The following is a 13176-nucleotide window of genomic DNA, read 5'->3' on the forward strand; positions in this document are numbered from 1 at the left end:
GAGTGAATGTTTCCTTTCTCAATGGAGTCAACAACCAGATTTTCTGCTACTTGATACTGTCGCCAGGGCTCGTCTATGTAGCGTGGCAGAAGTCCCTCGGCATTTGACATAAGTCAATACTGGATACCGAATGCTATAAGACAAGGCACATTATAACGGCCCTATAAGGATAGATGCTGAATAGATTTCAATATCAACATAAGGCTATCCCCTATTCTTGAAAAAGGTGACAGCGCAAACCTCTCACATACACTTACTGCCCATTCACAACTCAAAGCGGCAAAATCCACCTCAGATCGTTCTTGCCTTTTTGACTGCCCTGATCTCTTTCTACTTTTCCTTCTCAATTGCTTCTCTTTTCTTTTCTTCCGAGGTAGCTAACAGATTAAAAGCTCTGCCACCCAAAGAATATTTGATCCTCCTCTCTCACCCTTTAATCCGCATTCTTTCTTCCACCCATCCACACCAAAACAACCCAACCTACCTAAAGGGAACGGGTAGAAGGCCGCAAAGCAAATCAACTGAACACGCGCTTTATACTCACGCACGCTCACCAGAGGAACATCATTACGACGGAGCTCAACAGCAAAGAAACCCCATAGCAGCAATGGCAGGTGACGCGCGCAAGAAAGGAGGCGTCTATAGCGACAACCCGAAGACACGGAGAACAGTAGAGTATCTCCAAAACCTCCCTACCGAGAAGAGGAATGAGAAGCGAAAGAACTTCCTTGAGTACCGCTCTTTGAGAACCACATGCATTACCCGTGCCAAGAAAGCAGACTACCAGCAGAGCCGCTCGCGGGACGACAAACTCACCATGCTGCGTGAGGCCTGTCATAATGCCATTGCTAACAGGTATGCATTTGATTGCCTCTTATCCTTCTTCAGTTCTTCTGATCATCACTGTCTTTCGAACGTTCATCATAGAATATGGGTGTATACATACCATATACTAACTGGACATCAAGGCTGAAAAAGGGCATCGACTATGAGGGCACTGACATTGAGACCCATGTCGCTCGCTTCCATGATCGCGCCTTTTTTGACGGCAACAAGAAGAACGCTAGCGCCTCCAACATTGCCAGCACCCCCAGTCCTGCCAGTGAGGCCGCCGACCCCGACTCTGACACCGAGCAGTCTGCCAACGCCCACAACGGCAGCCAGACTACAGCGCCTGCAAGCACTCCCAGCACAACCAACATAGCTGACTCCATCGGGGACCATAGCACCATCACCGATGGTATTGGCGAGGAGTTTCAGCTACTTGAAGAAGAGTATGAGATGATACTCCAAGAGATGAGCGTCCGCGCGTACATCCAGCTCCAGACCGCCCACAAGCTGCGTCTCCTAGTGGAGGCTGCTGGCTTCTGAGCACACGGCTTCCGACACCCCCGTCCCCGGCCAATCACCTTCTCACGTCTGTTTTCTGCAATCTGGCTCTTACCTGGTGCAGTGTCGGCCTGAAGATGCCGTCTTCGACTCGGCAAGATGCTGTCCAGGCTTGGTGGATAGATGCGCAAAGCACGGCTCGATCGGCAGCAGCCCTAACAGATAGAGGAAGACTTTTTTTTCTTTCTTGGTATGTCGAGGAACAGGATATTAATTACAGATGCGAATTGAGAGAGAGTTTGGCCCGGCGGTTTGTGAGTGTACGTGAGAATGGACGGTGATGCTGAGTCACGATAATGGTGTGGTGATAACGCTAACAGAGGTCACGAACCCGTCGACCGAAAGACCCTGGACCCCGGCGTCCTTGGCCGGTTCGTTGGATCCGGCTTGGGGCCGTGGCTAGGTGCCCGAAATGCCGGTTCGTGAGTCAGCAACTTGAACGACTGGGGCCTCGGCGTCGACCGTCAGATGAACCTAGACGACGCGCGACCAACCAGCCACCCCGGGGCATGGCGAGCACCAAGCCAGATGCGCCGCCAGCGAGCCGCCCAATCCAGCGTTCCCCTCCAAAAGGCTGAAAAAGTTTATCACGTAACTAACGAAAACGAACGAGTGGGTTCGCCCTCACCGGGTAAGCGCTCGCGAACGCCGGGAGATGCAGGACGAGCAAGAAATCCGGCGCGGGTCTTCCGAGTGGCTGCTGTGCTACGTGTACCATGCGTCGGGCCGGGAACAAGACAAACGTCCCAGGGCTGTTGTTCTTCGGCGGGCAAGAGACGAAATCACGGACTGTTACAGCATAAGGTGTATGAGAGATGTTGGATTAAGCTAAACCGCGGACGGATAGAACGGGGGGGGTTGGTTTCAACTGCATGGTCGGGTGGACGACCCATGTCAAGTCCACTCCCCCCCCTCTTCTCATCAGGGTCCGTACATACTTTTCTCTCACACAAGTGCTACCCCGTTCGCGAACCCCCGCGCACTCAGATAATCCCAACCCACCCACCCCAAGGGTAGACAGTTGGTAGGGGGGTATTGCAGCTTCGGGGGGGGTGTCCGGCCAGTGGGGCAGAAGTTCAGGGGGGGTAAAGCCCTAAGCACCGTGTGGATTAAAAAAAACTAACTAAAGCATACTTAGCATATGCTAAGCATATGCTAAGTATATACTAATAATATAGTGTCTACCTTCTATAAATATAGAGGACTTAGTTAGAAGACTTAGGTCTAAGTCTACTATAGTTATAGAGGCTAGTCACTATATTAAAGAGGATATACTGAGCATATACTAAGTATATACTAATAAATATAGTACTTACCTTCTATAACTATAGAGGACTTAGACCTAAGTCTTCTAACTAAGTCCTCTATATTTATAGAAGGTAAACACTATATTTATTAGTATATACTTAGTATATGCTCAGCATATGCTCAAGCTCTCGCACTTCTCACACTCTAAGCTAAGCCTAAATAAGCCTGATAACCCTAACCCTAGCTACTTTACCCCCCCCGAACTTTTCGGCCCCACAACGGATACCCCCCCCCCGAAGCTGGAATACCCCCCTACCAACTGTTCTCCCCCACCCCAATCGATACTCTCCCGAGGAGGAACCTTCTCTTCCCCCCCCCCTCCCACCAAGAAGAGTCCGGACTGGGCCAGCACGAGCCATCGAACAAGCGAGAACCACCGACTCTCGACCCGCGCCGATGGTTTAGTGGTAAAATTCTCCGTTGCCATCCGAGCAGCGTCGGGGAGCCGGGGGTTCGATTCCCCCTCGGCGCACAAATCATTCATTTTTCCTTTCTTTCATTTTTTATATTTCTTCTTATTTTCTTTTTTTTCTTATTAACTGCCAGTCGAGGCAAGGTGAGGATGGTTTCTGCGTCTTTCCGTCTCGTCTGTTCGCCATCATTGTGCGTACGTACGTACCTGCGCGACACCTCGAGAGGGACAACCCGCGCTTGGCAACGTAGCCAACCAAGCTTCTTTCGTCTGTTCGTCTTTGCAGGAGGAAAGTGGCGTGTGTGTGTGGCGTGTATATGCGCAATTCTTTTTTCATGTTTTGATGTCGGCGGGGTACAGATACGCGCCCCCCCCCCTATGACATTGAGGGGCCCTGACGAGGACCGTCCATAGAGAGAGGGAGGACCGGGCCGAACAATCGATTATGCGTAGGCAAAGAAAGACACGACGTACCTGCGACCCCTCTCCACCTCCTCCAAGGTGAAGGAAGGGGTGTGGATTAGGCATATCCGAGGATGAAAGCCTCTCTCACTCTCTCTCTCTCTCTCTCCCACGCCGCTCGGATGCTAGAACTTTTCCCTCTTGAATCGTCTTGAGACGCCGAGAGAGAGAAAAAAGAAGAAATCTTCGAGCTGTCCGGGAACTCTCCCAACCCCAAAACCCCACCAATCAACCAATCAATCAGTCAGTCAGTCAGGTCAGGTTCACTTTGCTTGAGCTCGCGAAAGTTGGAAACGAAGCAGAGGAAATAAGCTTAAGCTTAGTATTCATTGGGGTGGGATCCGGTAAACTCGTTCCGGTGCTTCCTCTCTAAGTGTGTGTGTGTGTGGAACATATGATGAAAAAAGCAAAAAAAAACAAAATCTCTAAGAGGTATCGTGAAAGAGCGAAGCCAACACCCCCTCCAGGAAAAAAGGAAAAAGAAGACATGAAACGCTACCCAAGTGCCGGATCCGTAAAACGCCAAAGCAAAGCAATCCAGTGTCAAGAAAGCAGACCCGGGAAATGTAACCGACGGGAGAGGGAGGGAGGGGTCGTCCGATCGCCGGTAAAACAACGTGCACGGCGACCGCCGCGGCCGCCGCCCCCTCCCTCCCGCATACAGCAAATACATCAAACGCCGAAACCAGCCCGAGAATGCATTGACCAAACAATCCCCTCCCTCACAGCTTCTCCATAAGGTTCTTCCTCGCGGTCCACATGCGGGCCCGCTTGCCGTACAGGTACATGGGGATGGTGAGGAAGAGGAAGATGAGCTGGATGACGCCGAGCCAGATGAAGACCATCTTGGGCCCGTCGTCGGTGAGCCAGTGGGTGACGAAGAGGCTGAAGACGAGGCCGTGGAAGATGTTCTTGCTGAAGTTGAGCGTGACGAGCGCCTCGCCGGCGTACTGCCGGTAGCTGTCGACGCAGAAGGTGATGGCGGTCGTGGACCCGAGGGTGCAGCCGAAGGAGATGATGCCGAAGAAGATGGTGGGCACGATCCAGTGGTCCCGCTCCTGGGCCGACCAGCCGAAGCCCATGAGGCCGATGACGGTGGTGACGGCGACGGGGGCGGCCATGACGAGGCGGAACTCGGGCTCGTAGAGGCCGCCGTTGCGGCGCGCCATGGACTTGACGATGATGTCGCTGACCTTGCCGGCGACGGCGGTGCCGAGGACGCCGCCGATGAAGGGGGACAGGTAGACGAGGCCGGTCTGGAGGGCGTCGAAGTTGTACGACTTGCGGTCGCGGTAGATGAGGGCGACGGACTCGGACACGACGATCAGCCAGCCGACCGACAGGGAGTAGACGACGGCGGACCAGAACACGGCCGGGTAGGCGAAGAGGACAAACGGCCGCAGCATGACCTTGAACCAGCGGTCCTGGTTGAGGCGGCCGTTCCAGGGCTTCAGCTGCTCGGTGAAGGACTTTGCGGGCTGGTTGCGCAGCGTCTCGGTGTAGGCCAGCGACATGGACGGGGAGGTCTCGCCCGACGTCCGCGTGGGGACCTTCTGGGCCTCGATGTCGGTCTCCTTGGCGTAGTAGTCGCCCGAGGTGTCCGAGGTGCGGGGGGCGGGGGTGGGATTGGACGACTCGGAGGCGCTGCGCGGGTCTTTCTCGGCGTCCTTGACGCCTTGACCGTCTTGGTTGGTGGCGATGGCCAGTCGGACGATCTTGTCCGTCTGTTGACGCGAAGGGCTGTGCGGGGGTTCGAGCGTAGGGCTGGCGGAGGTCGGCTCTACGTTCGCAGCTACATCCATCTTTTGCGTGCTCGACCTTCGAGGCTGGGCGGCGTTCCTCGTGGGCGCGGGCATCCGGTCCCAGAACGTCTCGGGCACGAAGAAGAAGAGAAGCACGCCGGAGAACGCGACGACCATTGTGACGACCCTGAAGATTATCGTGTGAGTGATGTGTTTCAGAAATGGTAAAAAAAAAAAAAAAAAAAAAAGACTTGAGCAAACTCACCAGAAAACCCAACGCCATCCCAAGGCCTGGATGACAACGGCGCTGACGAGCGGCACCAGGTTCTTGCCGCCGAGCAGCAGCAGGGTGTAGATGCCGATGCGGAAGGCGCGCTCGTGGAGGAAGAAGATCTCGGCGATGGTGGCGGAAGGGAGGCACTCTACCGGGCTCACGGCGATGCCCTGGAAGATCCTGGCCAGGATGAGCGAGATAAAGTTGGGCGACAGGGCGGCCCAGACGGAGCTGGCGATGAAGATGATGGCGCTGAACAGGTAGACGGGCCGCTTCCCGTACAGGATGGCCGTCGGCGAGAAGATGACGGAGCCGAGACCCAGGCCCATCATGTACAGGCCGGTGGTCAGGGAGACGGTCTCGGTCTCGACGTGGAAGTCCTGGGCCACGTTGGTGAAGCCGGCGGCGAGCAGGGGGGTCATGCCGCCGCCGACCATGCAGTAGAAGCCGAGGGCCAGCAGGGCGCAGTCGCGCCGCCACTCGGGCCAGTTGAGGGGGTCGTTGGCCGACTCTTCAGGCTGGGGGTTCAGAACGGTGCCGTCCTTGGTCGTCTTGGCGTCTCTGGTCGGGTCAGGCATGGAGGAGTGAGCCGTCCTGGCGGGCGTGTTGCTCACGCCCATGGGCGCGTTGTGCCTGCCGAGAAGAAAAACGGATCCTGCAGGGCTTGTCAGCGCCTAGGTTCTTGGGGGACAAAAGCGTGTACGAACCGCGGGGATATGCTTACCTGGTACTTCGAGCGTTTGAGGATCATTGAGGACGCCCAAGCTCCATTTCGGGATGCTGGAATGTCTCTCTTCTTCCGTCGCGTCGTCCTTTCCGTTCTTGTTACCGAAGACACCGCCGAAGCGGCTCTTCCACGTCGGAACACCTGCCATGGCTGGCGGTTCTGAGAGAGAGAGGGAGGGAGAGAGAGAGGGAGAGTTCCTAGGTGAAAACTAGGACTGCGAGTGTGCGAGTGCCGCGTCTGTTTGGCAGTTGACGACAAGAAGGTCTTGTGCAAAAGCTTGGAAAAGAGGAGTAAGGCAAATCTGCTCGAGAGACGTGCTGGACGAGACTAGATAAGACAAATGGCGGGTTGGCATTCAGAGCGGTCGAGCATTTGTCGTCTTGAGGTCAACCGTGCATGCGAGAAGATGAGATGGAGATAAGGTTGTCGATGTCCAAGAGCCGGATGGGAAATGCCGTGAGAAGAGCAAGGCTAAGCAGTAATGTCGCTCGGCGTGGGAATAACGGAAAAACAAACTTTTTCAGAACAGATGCAAGAGTCAAAAAGTCAAGTTGATACTTTTCAAGTAAGTTGCAGAGAAGGAGGAATGTGGATGGATGCAGAAAAAAGACAAAGGACGGCGCGAGCTGATGATGATGGGACGGACTCTCTCTCTATAAGGAGCAGCGCCGTACGACTGGTGGGGGGGGGAGGTTTTTGTTGTTGATGGGAGATGGCGGTGTTGTTGGTTGTAGGTAGGCGGAAACCAAAAACAGCATGCGGCTGGCCCGTGCAGTGCGATGGCGTCAGAGGGTATAATGCACGCTGTTTGATTAATATTGAATGATGGCGGTATCGTCTCACGAGTTGGCAGAAGACCAAGAGGCCAAGGATGAACCTCGACGCCGGTTGTAGGGTGAGATGCAGGGCGGCGGCCTGTATGATTACGGCGGTGTTGTTGCTTCGCGCAGTTGCTACCAGCAACTTGGGACGAAATAAGATAAGCCGCAGTGCAGTCCACAGTGCAGTGCAGGCAGTCCGCAGGGGGGGGGCGATATCAGGAAGTGGACGACGGGCGAGTCAAGCGTCAAGGAACGACGATATGCGGGGGGGGGGTTCATGCCTGCGGTCAAGGATGTCGTCGCTTCAGGCGGGTGGCCGTGGAGTAATTATTGGGAGGGGGGGTGCTGAGCACCAAAGAGACATATGTTCGTCCCATTGGGTCGACCCAGGGCCATCTTCTCAGGCAGATGATGGATGATGGATGATGGATGGGCATGTGACTCAAAGTTGTCGTTGGTATGGATCGGCTGGCCATGGGTGCAAGTCGACGACGCGTTCCAAGGATGTGAGCCAAATGAGGCCACATGCCCCTCCCTAGGTTGCATGTTTGATGGGCGCGTGCATCTTGGTTCAGTAACGCGGGGTTTCCGGAGACGCCTCTTACCCTCCAAAAGCAAGCAAGCAAGCAAGCGAGGCTACCATGGTTGCTGTTGCTGACAGTCGACTGGGTTGTGCGCCAAGACGCACCGGCGCTCGGAGGATTCGAGAGTGCACAAGAACGAGAGAGAGAGAGAGAGAGAGAGAGAGAGGCAAGGAACGGAACGGAGTGGAAGAGAGGGGATGGGAGGAGAGAGGAGACGAGGCGAGGCGAGACGAGGCGAGGCGGTGGAAGGAGGGGGAAACGGACGGTGTGAAATCCATCACCGGCCGGGGGGCATGGATGGAAGGGTGGCGAAGCGAAGCGGTGACCAGATGAGCATGGACGGACGGACGGGTAACGCCGAGCCTCAACTCAAGAGACCGGGGCTGATTAGGCGCCAAGCCCGTCGCACGTGTCTTGACGGCCGTCCGTGGAATGACTACGCTGACGGTGGGATTGGTCCCTGATACTACATGGTACGCCTATGCTCGTGTTGAACCCCGTGGGAAAATGGGGGCCAGGGTGGCCATTTTGCGTGAAACGATCGAACATTCGAGTATACGAGGTACAGTACGGAATGCTTGCTAGTGCTACTATCCGTATATGCACAGATATGGCGAGGGGGGCTGGGGTAACTGGGGATGAATGCGGCTGAAGGGGACGGAAATGGAACGAAACCAATGTATATCGTACATTGTGCTATTTGCCTACTACTTGCTGTACCTATTCGAGGCGCCGTCCAGAAACCGCCAGAAACAGAAACGGTAGGCAAGATTACCGTAGATGCATCTGAGATGGGTGTGACGTGGCGCGCTGGCCAACCTTCTAGACGGTACACTAGATGGTACATTGGATGGTAGACTACCAGTAGATGAATACCTACCTACCTACCTACAGTAGCTAAGTTCCACGTCAGCTGCCAAAGTCAATCAGTCGACTGATGGCGATGCCTCGATGCAAGTGCGTCTTTTCCCTTGTATTTTGCTTCCCTTGGCACTTGGCACTTAGTGTGTGCTTCGCACGTGTGTGTTTTGCATGGTTGTGGACAGGTACCTAGGTATTCGATGCCTGTGCGACATTTACAGGGTCCTCCTTGGCTGCCCATCTTTGGGGTAGATACCAGGTACGTCGTGTGATGTCCATCGCCCACTACTACGGTACACTACCAATCTACCTACCTACCTACAGGTACCTATCAGTTTACCGACTTACCTGTCTACCGCCTAAAGCCTAAACTTAAACTACCTCACCAACCGCTTCAGCACCTGCCAGCGCTGCAGAAATGCATGCTTATGTCATCTACCGCGACCATACGTCATTCCGCGCATAGGGTCGCAGAGCTCGCCCCACTCGTGGCTTTACGCGGCTTTCTTTCTTCCTTGCAAAGGGTGACTGCCGAGGATTAAGCGCGTCGGACACAGCAGCAAAACCGGCCTTACGGAACAACGCGAGATCGCCGCCGGATAAACAGCTTTTGACAGCCAACGGCGGCAGTTAGAGTTACCTTTACCTACCTAGGCAGGAAACACGATTTGCTACCGTTAGCCCCCGTCAACCGCGCATATCTTTTCGTTGGCAGACACATCTCGCAACTCAATCCCCCGTAATCCGTATCTTGCCTTCCTTCCTCTCGCAAGGTTCTGTCGCAAATCACCTCGTCGAGTCGCATCACGACGCATCACATCACGAGGCCGCCTTCAACGACGTCATCCGGCAGCGTGCACTGCGTTGCATACCGATACATACCAGCAGGTCAGGATCCCTCGAGCCAAGCGCGAGCGAGTGCCATAATGCACCTCCTGCGGCACGCGGCCCACACCGCCCTGCGGCGCTGCTCCGACGCTTCCCTGGCCAAGGGTCTTCGCACGCCATCCTTCAAACGACCCGTCGTGGTCCCCGCGATTGCCTACTTCTCCACATCTCGCAGCACGCCTGCCAAGAACCAGATCTTCGCATCGTAAGTGGGGGGCACTGCACGCTCCTCCGTACTGCACTGCACACCCATACGTGTGCAGCCCTTTTTCCTGTCCATGTCAAACGCCCGGCTAACCCGCTGCTGCCGCTGCCTCCAGTGTCCGACATCCCAACGACTTCCATACCTACCAGCTCATGTCCTCTTCGTCCCGCACACCTCTGATAACGCTGTGGACCACTTCGTGGTGCGGGACCTGTCGCGTCGTCGCTCCTCTGGTCCGGTCCCTCGTGGAAGCCGGCGTGGGCGAGGCCGAGGGCGGTGTCGCATACTGCACGGTCGAGTTCGACTCTCCCGACGTCATGAGCGAGGGACTGGGCATGACCTACATGATCACCTCGATCCCCACCCTGCTCAGCTTCGACAACCAAGAAGCCCAGATCCAGACAAAGGTCCACGACGCGAAAAAGCTGACTGACCGTGCCTTCCTCGAAGAATGGATCAGGACCGAGGCTCGGCGTCACGGGCAGCGCGGAGCCGGCGGGGGGCCCGGCGGCGTCTTTGGCGGGCTGTTTGGCGGCTTCAAATGATGCGAATGGACAAGTCACCAAGTACACACGGCGCCGCGCCCTCGAGCCGAGTCAATGGGCTTGATGTGTCAGCCTGTAGACGGCGCACAATAGGCTGCCCGACGTGATCAAGACGCAAACGCTGATAACTCTGTCGGTCGTTGACTATAAAAACAAGAATTGCAACACACTCGATACCCCCCCCTCACCTGTCCTCAAGGCGTGAAAAACACCTCCTCGATGGGCTTCCACCACGAGGGCTCGCCGGCCTCGCTGCTCACGGCGCCGGGGACCACCGACTCCTGCCAGCCGTCGGTCATGGCCCACCACTCGCGCACCTTTGGGTTTTCCTTCATCTTCTCCATGTCGCCGGCCCAGTCGTAGCCGACGTACTTGAAAGTGGCGAACAGGATGCGCGAGTCGGGCTCGTGCCAGATGCTGTCTGTTTTGTTTGGTAAGGGTTCAGCTTCTGCGTGACTTTTTTTTTCTTTTTCTTTCTTTTCCTTCTTGTTTACTCCCGGGTCGGGGGCGGGTCGGGTTTGTTACCTACAGTCGACAATGTTGCATTCTTTGATCTGCTTGAGCACCTCGGGCCAGACGTTGGCATGGACCTCCTTGTACTTGTCGATGAATTCGGGCTTGAGCTTCACAATCTGGGCAATGCGGCGACCGGGGTTCCTTTGTCTGGCGGTGACGGGCGCAGCAGGCTCCACTTCGGTTGGGCTACCGGCCGCGGCGGGGGAGGAAGCGCGCTTGCTGGACCACATGATGCCTGCTGGATTCGTTGGAAGAGGCTCGTCGTGGATGGCGAAGGTGACGAAGATGCGGGAAGTTTGTTTGCTGGCAAGGTGTGCCCGGCCGAGGGTTGGGCCAAGTGTGTGTATGCCGAGGACTCAGACACAGGTCTGGAGAAGCGTAAGCATCTACTGAGAGCCGATCGGATCAGCGGAGGGGGAGGGGGGAAGCGGTTGATAACACGACTGGATAAAGCGACGGGCGGATGGGGTCTCGGACACGTCGGGCGAAGAATGTCGCGAGGCGGGGCGCGAGGTGTGGGGTACGGGTGCGGGGGAGGTTTGGGAGACTCTTCAGTGGCATTCACCAATACGTACATGCGGCGCTGCAGGCACGCGAGACAGAGGAGTACAGAGGGACACCTTTCGAACGCGATCGACGGCCGTCTTCCCTCCAACTTTATTTATCGTTTCGACGCAGTTTGACAGGCTGGGGTATGAGATTATAATATCGGCGCGGAGAGAGAGAAGAGAGGGAGAGGTAGAGAGAGAAGATGCACAACAACGATTAACTAATGAATATTCATTAATCAATCAATCGGCAGCCCGCGCCAGACTTTGGCGTGCGTGTGCTTCTTATACCTTTTTCCTCGGTGCAGAGTTGACTCCTCATCCCATCTTTTTCTTTTCACCCGCCGCTTCTAGGCCCTAGTCTGCCTGCATCAAACAGCACATGTCCGCGTCTTCCGAACTCGAGCATCTGAGCGTCTCCGGGCGGGTGTCTCACCCACGCACACGCTCCATTCACCTCTGCTTGCGAGGGAGACAGCGAGCAACAGGAATTGTGTTCCCTGGGCCTCGGTATTTGTTCCGCTAACCAGGGGGGTTCTCCCGGGGGTTCTCCCTCCCCTTCTGCAGCATATGTCATCACCGGCAAAAGGGCCTGGGTCTGACGGCCTCGCGACGGCTGAGGTTAGGAAGGGGAAGGGGGAAATGACAGCCCCCCCCCCGCCCCCCGGAAGGACGGGACACAGACAGGTGCGCTTGTCGGTCAGAGCGAGTCGGGTATCTATCCCGCGTCTGCGGGTTCCTTGAGCGGGGATGGAGGCGGCGAATCATGGACGAGCCGCCCGACGAACGGACCGGGGGGGAGGTTCGGTACCGAAGTTTCGCGTATGGGCTTTGTTTGTGACCGTGGCATCCTGACATGCCAAACTCCCCGGCCAATCTCACAACGAGCCGCTGAATGACTACTCCAATGAAGACCGGCCATCCGTCATACGAAGACCCCGTTGGGCATACGAGTCTTCACGTGTGAATGTCCCCCCCCCCCCCCCCCCCCCACGAGCGGTTTCAACGGTCCTGTCCCGGTTAACCTTTTGTTTTCTTTTCTTTTCCCCTGTTTCCACGACCACGCGTGCCCGTGTCTCACGAGCATGCCATCCTCCCCTCGCCCTCGTGAGCGATAGATGCCATTGGGTGGTTTCACGTTCTCGTCTGGTCCGACTGGACCCGGCCCGGCGGCACCTCCCGCTCCCGCCTTGTCTGTCTCTCGGACGCCGGTACCCATGTGAGCTGCTTTGTATAGTTTTAGAACGGGGTGATGTGACCTGGGGGCAGTAGCACCCTTTTTTTCCCCTTTGGGTTCTGGGGCCGTGGGGCTTCGATTCGTTGGCTTCCCACCTTTTTGTCGCTTTACCGTGAGACGGTGGTGTTCGCACGTCATGACTCTTGGCATGCCAGTCGTGTGCGGCCATGATGCGTTTCGTTTTTGACGACCGGCGTGCCGGATGTTGCGAGGCCGTTCGTCGACGCATCCCTCGCACCGTCAACCTTGACACGTCGTTGACGGACTGTATCGGGTGTACGCTATGCGGTTACCAACTTTGAGGCAAGAGAGGTGCTGAATGCGCGTCGTGTTTTGGGTGCTTTGCTCGTCTTATTTCTGCCCTGCCACGCTGCCTCGGAGAGACTGGGGTAGGCCTATATGCTTTGCTTTCATTTCTCTCCCTTCTGTTCACGAGGGCCTCATGTTGTAGCAGGTCCAGAGACGGGTGGCGGCGCCCAGGGGATCCTTGGTGGGCAATGCGGTTCCATCCGCGGTCAGCGTCTCCAGCAAAGAGGAATCGCGGCAGGGGCCGGGACCTCACGGGGGGGGGGGGGGGGGGGGGGGGGGGGCTTTCGTCTAGCTCGTAAACAGGGTCCATGAGGCACGGGTGATGTTGATCGGTTCCGGGGACGAGGA

At 56.3% G+C, this 13176-nt stretch overlaps 5 protein-coding genes and 1 non-coding gene across 6 annotated transcripts; 4 read left to right on the top strand and 2 right to left on the bottom strand.

The window, feature by feature from the left end:
- Positions 1–607: 607 nt before the first annotated feature.
- On the top strand, positions 608–1371 carry LY79DRAFT_579681 (uncharacterized protein; the record flags this gene model as incomplete). Its single annotated transcript, XM_060560047.1, has 2 exons — positions 608–855; positions 969–1371. The coding sequence occupies 2 exons, from the start codon at positions 608–610 to the stop codon at positions 1369–1371; spliced, it is 651 nt and encodes a 216-aa protein (XP_060414150.1).
- A 1716-nt stretch (positions 1372–3087) lies between these two features.
- Positions 3088–3169, top strand: LY79DRAFT_t123. Its single transcript has one exon. It is a non-coding gene; the product is annotated as a tRNA-Gly (tRNA).
- Positions 3170–4293: 1124 nt separating this feature from the next.
- LY79DRAFT_515363 (major facilitator superfamily transporter) lies at positions 4294–6462 on the bottom strand (the record flags this gene model as incomplete). The annotated part of the gene is made up of 3 exons (XM_060554705.1): positions 4294–5500; positions 5579–6242; positions 6312–6462. The coding sequence occupies 3 exons, from the start codon at positions 6460–6462 to the stop codon at positions 4294–4296; spliced, it is 2022 nt and encodes a 673-aa protein (XP_060414151.1).
- Positions 6463–7102: 640 nt separating this feature from the next.
- On the top strand, positions 7103–7665 carry LY79DRAFT_197114 (uncharacterized protein). Its single transcript, XM_060551430.1, has one exon. It carries the CDS (start codon positions 7186–7188, stop codon positions 7552–7554), a length of 369 nt encoding a protein of 122 aa, XP_060414152.1. The 5' UTR covers positions 7103–7185; the 3' UTR covers positions 7555–7665.
- Positions 7666–9506: 1841 nt separating this feature from the next.
- On the top strand, positions 9507–10218 carry LY79DRAFT_515467 (uncharacterized protein; the record flags this gene model as incomplete). The annotated part of the gene is made up of 2 exons (XM_060554717.1): positions 9507–9673; positions 9789–10218. The coding sequence occupies 2 exons, from the start codon at positions 9507–9509 to the stop codon at positions 10216–10218; spliced, it is 597 nt and encodes a 198-aa protein (XP_060414153.1).
- Positions 10219–10412: 194 nt separating this feature from the next.
- LY79DRAFT_669668 (uncharacterized protein) lies at positions 10413–10964 on the bottom strand (the record flags this gene model as incomplete). Its single annotated transcript, XM_060563677.1, has 2 exons — positions 10413–10639; positions 10748–10964. 2 exons carry the CDS (start codon positions 10962–10964, stop codon positions 10413–10415), a joined length of 444 nt encoding a protein of 147 aa, XP_060414154.1.
- Positions 10965–13176: the final 2212 nt, after the last annotated feature.

Source organism: Colletotrichum navitas (genome assembly GCF_030913465.1).
Source record: "Colletotrichum navitas strain CBS 125086 chromosome Unknown LY79scaffold_29, whole genome shotgun sequence".
Taxonomy (NCBI): domain Eukaryota; kingdom Fungi; phylum Ascomycota; class Sordariomycetes; order Glomerellales; family Glomerellaceae; genus Colletotrichum; species Colletotrichum navitas.

Excerpts from the sequence above, each read along its gene's own strand:
- LY79DRAFT_197114 (XM_060551430.1), top strand. The coding sequence starts at position 7,186 with ATGAACCTCGACGCCGGTTGTAGGGTGAGATGCAGGGCGGCGGCCTGT.